At 46.7% G+C, this 10,650-nt stretch overlaps 3 protein-coding genes across 3 annotated transcripts; 2 read left to right on the top strand and 1 right to left on the bottom strand.

Annotated features, from left to right (window-relative positions):
- Nucleotides 1-951: 951 nt before the first annotated feature.
- On the bottom strand, nt 952-1,590 carry LOC111375196 (early nodulin-like protein 3). Its single transcript, XM_022997997.1, has one exon. It carries the CDS (start codon nt 1,588-1,590, stop codon nt 952-954), a length of 639 nt encoding a protein of 212 aa, XP_022853765.1.
- Nucleotides 1,591-7,901: 6,311 nt separating this feature from the next.
- LOC111375197 lies at nt 7,902-9,044 on the top strand. Its single transcript, XM_022997998.1, has 2 exons — nt 7,902-8,048; nt 8,103-9,044. Exons 1-2 carry the CDS (start codon nt 7,902-7,904, stop codon nt 9,042-9,044), a joined length of 1,089 nt encoding a protein of 362 aa, XP_022853766.1.
- Nucleotides 9,045-9,145: 101 nt separating this feature from the next.
- LOC111375198 lies at nt 9,146-10,156 on the top strand. Its single transcript, XM_022997999.1, has 2 exons — nt 9,146-9,229; nt 9,536-10,156. Exons 1-2 carry the CDS (start codon nt 9,146-9,148, stop codon nt 10,154-10,156), a joined length of 705 nt encoding a protein of 234 aa, XP_022853767.1.
- The last annotated feature ends 494 nt before the right edge of the window (nt 10,157-10,650 follow it).

Raw genomic sequence — 10,650 nt, forward strand, 5'->3', positions numbered from 1 at the left:
GACAGTTTTTCGGGCATGTTGTCCAAGCAATATCCAGGATACGGTAGGGACACCGCTTGATTTTCAGGCATTTATGGGCAGTTTTTGGGCACTATGTGTTGGCCATGTCCGGGACACTTCCTGTCGCGACAGGGACGTAGCCTAATTTTCAGTCATTTCTAGGCAGTTTCTGGGTCACAGTGTGCAGGCCATGTCCAGGATGCTACAGGGACACATCCTAACTTTCACGTATTTCTATGTATTTTCTTGGACATGGTGTGTAGGCAATGGTCGGGAGGCGTCGGGGCTACTGCAGGGATGTAGCCTGATTTCCAGGCATTTGTGGTAGTTTCTGGGACACGATGTGTAGGCCATGTCAAGGATGTGGCAGGGATGCAACCTGATTTTCAAGCACTTCTAGGCAGTTTCTGGGATACAATGTGAAGGCCACGTCCGGGATGCAATCGGGCCATGGCGGAGTCGCAACCTGATTTTCAAGCATTTTTAGAAGTTTTTGGGAGTGGCGTGCAAGCCTTGTTCTAGACGTAGCCTGATTTTCAGGCATTTCTTGTTAGTTTCTGGGTCATGGTGTGCAGGTCATGTCAAGGACGCGTTAGGGCCACGGCAGGGATGAAGCTTAATTTTCAGGTGATTCTGGATAGTTTCTGGAGACGGTGTACAGGCCATGTCCGGGACGCCTCCTGGCCAGGTGGGGACACAGCCTGATTTTCAGGTATTTCTAGGCAGTTTGTGGACACGGTGTGTTGGCCAAGTTCAGGACGTATCCTGGCCGCGATAGAGACACAGCCTGATTTTCAGGCATTTCTAGGTAATTTCTGGGACTTGGTGTGCAGGCCAAGTTCGGGACGCGTCATGGCAATGACAGGGACGCAGTCTAATTTTCAGGCATTTCTAGGCAGATTCTAGGTCATAGGGTTTTGGGTTTAGGGTTTTTCTTCAATTAATTTTGAATTAAAAGCAGGAAATATAGACGTGAAAAAGAATAATAAAAATAAAATATAGCTCAATGTTACAACCCATGAATAATAAAATTAGTCTACACAACGAAACAAAACTTCCCACCGCCGCAGTGACACAAATAAATCCCACCGTCGCCTTTAGACCAGTACCACCATTAGTCGGGGCTGGCACCGCTGCATGGTAGTGGTGACGGTGATGATGAGGAGAAGGTGCCTGCATTGTAGATTGGTGGCTGGAGCCATGTTTATCGGACAGAACCATAACCTCAAGCTTTTGATCATTATAGCAATGTTCTTCAACTCCACTGATGAAGAAAAATAGACCTGATTTTTCTAGTGAATTTGTAGTTTCTCCATCATGGTGTGATTTTATTGGATTGGCGTTGTTACAGATTTTGTAGTCTTCCTCGGTCACTTCCAGCACCGACTCAGTCTTGGAATCATACTTTAGAACTAAAGAATCCCCAAACTGAAAATGAGTTTTCTCAGCCCATTTGTTGAACTCGTCAACAGAAAATGGAACAGCCCATAAATTATTTTCACCGTCTATTACAAACTCTCTTGCTTCAGAACGAACACACAACAAAAACACGACGGTCGAAAATAAAAAAATAATTTTGAGTGAAGCCATTTTAACATCGCGTCCCGGACATTGCCTGCACACCGTGTTTAAATGGCTTCACTCAAAATTATTTTTTTTATTTTCGACTGTCGTGTTTTTGTTGTGTGTTCGTTCTGAAGCAAGAGAGTTTGTAATAGACGGTGAAAATAATTTATGGCCAGTTCCATCTTCTGTTGACGAGTTCAACAAATGGGTTGAGAAAATCATTTTCAGATTGGGGATTCTTTAGTTCTGAAGTATGATTCCAAGACTGATTCAGTGCTGGAAGTGACCGAGGAAGACAACAAAATCTGCAACAATGACAATCCAATAAAATCACACCATGATGGAGAAACTACAATTTCACTAGAAAAATTAGGTCTATTTTTCTTCATCATTGGAGCTGAAGAACATTGCCAGAAGGGTCAAAAGCTAGAGGTTATGGTTCTGTCCGATAAACATGGCTCCAGTGACTAATCTATAGCGTAGCCACCTTCTCCTCATCATCACCGTCGCCACTACCATGCACTAACGCTAGCCCCGACTAATGATGGTATTGGTCTAAAAGCGGTGGTGGGGTTTATTTGTGGCACTGCGACGGTGGGAAGTTTGGTTTCGTTGTGTAGACTAATTTTATTATTCATGGGTTGTAATGTGGAGCTACATTGTATTTTTATTATTCTTTGTCATGTATATATTTCCTGCATTTAATTCAAAATTAATTGAAGAAAAACCCTAAACCCTAAACACTAAACCCTACGACCCAGAATCTACCTAGAAATGCCTCAAAATTAGACTACGTCCCTGCCGTGGCCATGACGAGCCTTGGACTTAGCCTGCACACCAAGTCCTAGAAATTTCCTAGAAATGCCTGAAAATTAGGCTGCGTCTCTGTCACTGCCAGGATGCGTCCCAAACTTGGCCAACACACCGTGTCCACAAACTGTCTAAAAATGCCTGAAAATCAGGCTGCGTCCCTACCTGGCCAGGAGGCGTCCCGGACATAGCCTGTACACCGTCCCCAGAAACTACTTGGAATTACCTAAAAATCAAGCTCCATCCTTGCCGTGGCCCTAACGCATCCTTGGTATGACCTGCACACCGTGACCCAGAAACTAAAGAGAATTACCTGAAAATCAGGCTGCATCTAGGACAAGGCTTGCATACCATGCACAAAAATTTCTCAAAAATGCTTGAAAATCAGGCTGCGACCCCGCCGTGGCCCGGATGCATCTCGGACGTGGCCTGCTCACCGTATCCCAGACGCAACCTGGACATTGCCTGCACACCGTGTCCCAGAATTGCCAAAAATTACCTAAAAATTAGGCTCCGTCCCTGTCGTGGCCATGACGCGTCCCGAACATGACCTGCACACCGAGTCCTAGAAATTGTCAAGAAATGCTAGAAAATCAGACTGCGTCTAGGAAAAGGCCTGCACACCGTGCCCAAAAACTTCCCAGAAATGCCAAAAAATTAGGTTGCGTCCCTGCTGTGGCCCTGAAGCGTCCCGGACATGGCCTACACATCGTGTCCCAGAAACTGCTCAGAAATGCTTGAAAATTAGGTTGCGTCCCTATCGCATCCTGGACATGGCATGCACACCGTGTCCCAGAAATTGCCTAGAAATGTTTGAAAATCAGGCTGCATCCATGCAGCAGCCCTGTGCATCCCAAACACTGCCTGCACATCGTGTCCAAGAAATTGTCTAGAAATACGTGAAAATCAGGATGTATCCTTGTAGCATCCTAGACATGGCCTACACATCGTGTCCCGAAAATTGCCTAAAAATGCCTGGAAACCAGGTTGCATCCCTGCCGCCCTGTCGCGTCCCGGACATTGCTTGCACATCGTGTTCCAGAAATTGTCAAAAAATACCTGAAAGTTAGGATACGTTCCTGTTGCATCCTGGAGATAGCCTGCACACCGTGTCCCAGAAACTGCAAAAAAATGCCTGAAAATCAGTCTCCGTCCCTGTTGTGGCCATGATGCGTCTCGGACATGGCCTGCACATAAAGTCCCAGAAATTGTCAAGAAATGCCAAAAAATCAGGCTGTGTCCCTACCACGGCCAGGATGCGTCCCAATTATGGCCTGCATATCGTGTCCCAAAAACTGCCTAGAAATGCCTGAAAATCAGGCTGCATCCCTGCAGCAGTCCCAACATGTCTTGGACATTGCCTGCACAACGTGTCTAAGAAATTGACTAGAAGAACGTGAAAATCAGATGTGTCCCTGCAGCATCCTAGACATGGCCAGCACATCGTGTCCCAAAAACTACCTAGAAATGTCTGGAAACCAGACCCTATCCCTGTCGCGGCCCAGGCGCGACCCGAACATTGCCTGCACACCATGTTCCAGAAATTACATAAAAATAATTGAAAGTCAAGATACGTCCATGTCGCAACCTAGAGATGGCCTCCACACCGTATCCCAGAATTGCCAAAAATTGCCTAAAAATTTGGCTCCGTCCCTGTCGTGGTCATGACGCGTCTCGGACATGACTTGCACATCGAGTCCTAGAAATTGTCAAGAAATACCAGAAAATCAGGCTGCGTCTAGGACATGGCCTACACACCGTGCCCAAAAACTTCCTAGAAATGCCAAAAAATTAAGCCGCGTCCCGAACATGGCCTGCACATCGTGTCCCAGAAACTGCCCAAAAATGCTTGAAAATCAGGTTGCATCCCTATCGCATCCTGGACATGGCATGCACATCGTGTCCCAAAAACTACCTAGAAATGTCTGAAAATCAGGCTGCATCCCTACAGCAGCCCTGATGCATCCCGGACACTGCCTACATATCGTGTCCAAGAAATTGACTAGAAATACATGAAAATCAGGATGTATCCCTGTAGCATCCTAGACATGGCCTGCACATCGTGTCACGAAAATTGCCTTGAAATGCCTAAAAACCAGGCTGCATCCCTGCCGCGGCCCTGACGCGTCCCGAACATTGCTTGCACATCATGTTCCAGAAACTGCCAAAAAATACCTGAAAGTCAGGATACGTCCCTGTCGCATCCTGGACATGGCCTGCACACCGTGTCCCAGAAACTGCAAAAATATGCCTGAAAATTAGTCTCCATCCCTGTTGTGGCCATGACACGACCCGGACATGGCCTGCACATCAAGTCCCAGGAATTGTCAAGAAATGCCAGAAAATCAGGCTGCGTCCCTGTCGCGGCCAAGACGTGTCCCGGACGTGGCCTGCACACCGTACCCACAAATTGCCTACAAATGCCTGAAAATCAGGCTAAGCCCCCTACTACGACAAGGAGGCGTCCCGAACGTGGCCTGCACACGGTGCCCAAAAACTTCCCAAAATGCCTGAAAATTAGGCTGCGTCCTTGCTGTGGCTCGGACGCATCCCGGTCATGGCTTGCACACCATGTCGCAGAAACTACCTAGAAATGCCTGGAAATCAGGTTGCATCCTTACCGTGGCCCAGACGCATCTTGGACAATGCCTGCACATCGTGCCCTAGAAAACTGCATAGAAATACATGAAAATAAGGATACGTCCCTGCCGCATCCTGGTCATGGCTTGCACACTGTGACCTAGAAACTGCCTAGAAATGACTAAAAATCAGGCTACGTCCCTGCAGAGATAGGACGTGTCCGAGACATGGCCTGCACACAATGCCCAAAAATCGCCCATAAATGCCTGAAAATCAAGTAGCGTCCCCACCTTGGCCATGTCGCTTCCTGGACATGGCCTGTACAAGACATGGCCTGGAAATAGCATGCACACTGTGCCCAAAAATTGCCATGAAATAACTAAAAATCAGGCTATGTCCCTATCGCGGCCAGGACGCATCCCTGACATGGCCTACACATCATGCCCAAAAGTGCCTGAAAATCAAGCTACGTCCATGCCGTGTTCCGGACATAGCCCGTACAACGTGTCCCAGAAACTACTTAGAAATGCCTGAAAATTAGGTTGGGTGCCTGCCGTAACCTGGACATGGCCTGCACACCGTGTCTCGTAAACAACCTAGAAATGCTTGGAAATTAGGTTACGTCCCTGCCGCGACCTAGATGCATCCCGGACAGGGCTACACACAGTTTCCCAGAAACTGCCTAGAAATACATGAAAATCGGGCGGCGTCCCGACCGTATCCTGGACATTGCCTGCACAATGTCCTAAAAACTGTCTAGACATGCTTAGAAATCAGGTTGTGTTCTTGCTGTGATCAGGACGCGTCCCAGACATGGCCTGTATACTGTGCCCAAAAACTGCCCTGAAATGCCTGAAAATCAGACTCCATCCCTACCATGGGTCGGATGCGTCCTGGACATGGCCTACACACCTTGACCCAGAAACTACCTTGAATGCCTGAAAATTAGGTTGCGTCCCGGACATGGCCTGCACACAGTACCCAAAAACTGTTGAAAAATGCCTGAAAATCAGGCTGTGTCCCTATCGTGACCATGACTTATCAAGAATATGGCTTGTACACCGTGTCCCAAAAACTGCCCAGAATACTTAGGAACGTGCATGCGCCCCTGACATGGCCTGCACACCGTGCTTCCTTTATTTGGTTGAAAATCTGCTTGCATCCCTAATGTGGCCGGAAAGCATCCTGAACATTACCTGCATACCATGCCCACAAACCGCCTAGAAATGCTTGAAAATAAGGCTTCATCCCTATTGCGATCAGGACGCGTCTCAGACATGGCATGCACACCGTGCCCACAAACTGCCTAGAAATGCCTGAAAATTAGGTTGAGTCCCTGCCGCAGCCAGGACGGGTCCTGGACATGGCCTGCACATTGTGTCCCAAAAACTACCTAGGAATGCTTGAAAATAAGCCTACGTCCTGGACTTGTCCTGCACACCGTGTACCAGAAACCCTAAACCCTAAACCATAAGCCCTAAGCCTAAACTCTGAAACCTGGACCCTGGATCGTGAACCTAGAACTTTGGATGCTGAACCCTAGACCCTGAACTCGAAACCCAAAACCATAATCCACCAAATCGTGAGCTCAAAATGGAATCTGATGAAAATGGAATCTAATACGTCACTACCAAATCTAGAGATAGGTGATTTTTGGAGATTTCTAGTCACCCAAAATGGAACCCCATCCGGCTGCATTCCGGCCACCATGGCCACTGGATCCGACCACCAATAGAACCACCTCACTTCTCTCTATAACCTACACCCAACCACCGGCAATAAACTCGCCGAAATCTGATGAAAATGGAGCCCAAAACCTGGATTTGCCGCAATCCTTTTCTACCGAAAATCACTGTTCCGGTGATACCCATGCCGGCGCACCACTGCCGATCGATATCTCTCCTCTAGACGATCACAACCATGGTTTCCGTTCAACATATGGAGCCTCCAATCAATTGGAATTGCATCTGAAATTCCCGGCTATGCTGCCTGCCGAATCGCTGCCTCTCTTTCAATTTTTCGACGCCACCAGTGGGACCCACAATGGCAAACCACGCAATATCTACTCCTCTCATCATGGGAAACATCCACATCATATGGGTCTTCACCAATTTCATCCCAATCTCGCAAATCGAACGGATCCAATCCCTCAAGGTCAAAAGTCCGATTCTCTCTTAATTGACCCCACAAATGTGTTCGATTCTGCAATTAAATGTGGGGTAAATGAAATTCAAGCCCCAAATACTCTGAGTAATGTTCTTATTGCTGAGATTACATCATTAATTTGCCGAATCTTGGAATCAAACGTGCCAAAATGCACACAAACCGAGGCAGTTGGTACCGTTGTTTTTGGGTAGAATTTTGTATTTTTGACACTGCCATCATCTCCAGAGCATATGAAAACCTTTGGGGAGACCGTTGTTCCGGCTGAAAATGACGGGAAATCTGCATTGGGAAACGTGCCAAAGTGGCACACATATCGAGGCAAATCCTTCTAATGTTTTTGGACCTCCTTTGATCCCAGGAACTACACCACTGGCTCCAAATCATGGAAAACTCCAAGGATCAACACATTACCACCCAGTATATCCCAAACTGTGCGTACCATCAATGCGCGAGTCCCTCCTGCACGCAAGCAACCCCCACCACCACGTGCAACACCACGAGCCACTGCAACTTCCACAACTGCTCATTCTGGTCCAAAATCTTATGCTGCAGCAGTTGGTAATGTGCCAGTAGTTTCTCAAGCAGAGAGGAGTCAAAAGAAGTCCTTTTCTCAAATCCTTCAAGCATCACAAGAATCCATCGACCACAAGCTCATTTCTAGGGACCCTTTCATCCATCATGGTGAACCTGCAGTTCTATTCACAGAGGCAGATGAAGAAGTCTTGGCTGAACCATACAAGTTTACACTTGTTGGCAAATTTGTGCACTGGAGGCCATCTATGCTTAAGGTACATGAAAACTTTTCTCGCTTTGGTTTTTGTGGTGATTATACTATTGGTCTAATTGATGCCACACACATTTTGATTCACTTGGTGCACGAGAATGACTATGCACGGTTATTCCTCAAACCACTGTGGTATATTGATGTTTCTCCTATGAGAGTCTTCAAATGGACTCCAAGCTTTAGTCCACTGCAATAGACCCCAATTGCTCCAGTCTGGGTATCCTTTCCACTGCTACCTATTCACTTTCGGGCTAAGAGCAGTTTATATGCTATTACTAAAGCTATTGGCCTTCCGTTGCGTATCGATGAGGCAACATCTGATCTTCGTCGCCCCAGTGATGCTAGAGTACGTGTGGAGGTTAATTTGGACTACGATCTCCCTGACAGAGTTTGGATTGAGAGGGAAAAGATTGGTGGCTATTGGCAACAAGTTATATATGACCAGAAGCCAGAATTTTATTATAAATGTAGACATTTTGGGTACTTAGAAGTTCAGTGTAAACTTGGCATAAGATCAGCACCACCTCCTGTTGTTGAGCCTATCCCTAAACTTGTTATCCCTGCTAAGGATAAGGACAAGGGAAAGGCAATTCAGGGTGAGCCACGTCAGAGGTGGACCCCAGTTCATAGAGAGCAGAAGAGACAGCAGGCTAGCACATCAGGTGCACATGTTTCCCAAGCGGATCCACCTACTGTAGCCCAATCAATTGCATCCATAGTAGCCACTGCTTTAGTTAATCCTCCAATAGTGCAGTCAGTAGCTCCAGACACTATTGCTCCTTCGAGTGCCATTACACCAGCCTTGGCTCTATCACAGCCTGTTATTAATATTGATAGTGATTACACTGACCCCTTGGTTCACGACATGTCTCGACGAACACATGATTCAGAGGCTATAGATACAGTTGTCAGACAGCTTCCCGGCCCTACACCTGGTCGTATTGGTAATCCTGCCTCTAGCTCTCCACTTGTTTGTCAACAGAACATTGAAGCTTCTATTCCTTCAGTAGAGTCTGATCAATCAGATACTGAAGCTACATCACAGATTGAGGTCCATCAGCAGGGTGTGTTCCGTAGGTCTTCTGTTGAGGATTTGGTGGGTATGGCTGGTAGATCAGAGGATGACGATTTTGTCTGAGTCACAAGAAAGAAACACCCACGGGCTACTGATACTCCACATCATAGCAGAAGGATCACCAGGAGTCAGTCACATGATACCTCTTCACATTCTCCTTCCCTATGAGTACCATCATTTGGAATGTGAGAGGTGTAGCTAGTGTAGCTACTCGTCGGCGCCTGAAGAAACTTATAGAGCTTCATCAGGTTTATCTTTTGGTTATACTGGAGCCCTTTGTTCTTCAGCACAGCGTTGCATATATTCGACGCTATTTGTGCTTCGATACGGGAGCTCAGAATGAATCGAATAAGATTTAGTTTTTCTGGAACTCGGGGACTAATGTTACTATTATTGTTGATCACCCCAGTTTCTTCACGTTAAAGTTGATTACCCCAGACTAGCTCGTCCCATCTATTTTACTCCAGTTTATGCTTCTTGTGATGCTTCTGTCAGGAGGGATTTGTGGGCGGGTCTTCACCACATCTCTCTTGATATGGATGACCCTTGGATAGTTGGGGGGAGACTTTTACGTTATTACTCATGATGGAGAGCGCACAGGTTATAATACCCGTGATCGAGGCACTACAGCTTTTTCTGATATGATGTTGGACAGTGGTTTAGAGAATGCAGGTTTCCTTGGGAATCTATACACTTGGACCAATGGTCGGGTCAGGAAGAGATTGGATAGAGTACTCATTAATTCTTCAGCTCCAGCACTTTGTCGACAGTTTACAGTGAAGCACTTGAACAAGACTTCATCTGATCACTCACCTTTATTACTTCAGTGGACTTCTGATGATGACTTGGGGCCTAGGCCTTTCAGATTCCTCAACGTTTGGACTAAGCATCATGACTTTTTAGCATTTGTCTCTCAGAAGTGGTCACTCCCTACTCATCTTACGGAGATGGCTGCTCTTTGGGAGAAATTCTTCAGGATGAAACAGGGACTGAACTGGTGGAATCGACATGTGTTTGAAGACATTTTCCTACGAGTGAGGGATGCTGAGGATAGGGTTGATGAGTCAGAGATTGTATTTGACAGTGACCCTACACCGGAACATCGTGACATACTAGATCAGGTTCAGGCAGCTTTGAAGCAGACTTTATCTATTGAGGAGGGCTTTTGGAAGTAAAGGGCTGGCTCACGTTGGGTATGTGAAGGAGATCACAATACTCGATACTTCCATGCGATGGTTCAAGGACGCCGTATTAGATCGCGTATTAGGTCCATCGGGACACAGGCAGGGGAAGTCTTAGCTACTCCTGCTGATATTCAGACCTCGACTATTGCTTTCTACCAGGATCTCTTATCTACTCCTCCATAACCTTTGGACCACATCCGTTCTGATGTCATTCTGAGGCTATTGACGGAGGACGATAATTTGGCACTAAACCGCTCCCCTTTGATTCATGAGGTACGGGAGGCAGTTTTCAGTATTGATGCTGACAGTGTTGTTGGCCCGGATGGCTTCTCATCCCTATTTTTCTAGCATTGCTGGGATATCATTCAGGAGGATGTTTACAGGGCGGTATTGGACTTCTTTGATGGTGGTCATCTTCCACGGGGTTTTGCTGCTACTTCTATTGTCTTGCTACCTAAGAAGGTTGGTGCTTGCAGATGGACTGA

The sequence above is a fragment of the Olea europaea genome, unplaced genomic scaffold, assembly GCF_002742605.1.
Source record: "Olea europaea var. sylvestris unplaced genomic scaffold, O_europaea_v1 scaffold1348, whole genome shotgun sequence".
Classification (NCBI taxonomy): Eukaryota; Viridiplantae; Streptophyta; class Magnoliopsida; order Lamiales; family Oleaceae; genus Olea; species Olea europaea.

Excerpts from the sequence above, each read along its gene's own strand:
- LOC111375196 (XM_022997997.1), bottom strand. The coding sequence starts at position 1,590 with ATGGCTTCACTCAAAATTATTTTTTTATTTTCGACCGTCGTGTTTTTG.
- LOC111375197 (XM_022997998.1), top strand. The coding sequence starts at position 7,902 with ATGCTTAAGGTACATGAAAACTTTTCTCGCTTTGGTTTTTGTGGTGAT. Across the intron at positions 8,049-8,102 it reads AACCACTGTGGTATATTGAT|ACCCCAATTGCTCCAGTCTG; the intron begins GTTTCTCCTATG and ends CCACTGCAATAG.
- LOC111375198 (XM_022997999.1), top strand. The coding sequence starts at position 9,146 with ATGAGTACCATCATTTGGAATGTGAGAGGTGTAGCTAGTGTAGCTACT. Across the intron at positions 9,230-9,535 it reads AACTTATAGAGCTTCATCAG|TTGGGGGGAGACTTTTACGT; the intron begins GTTTATCTTTTG and ends ACCCTTGGATAG.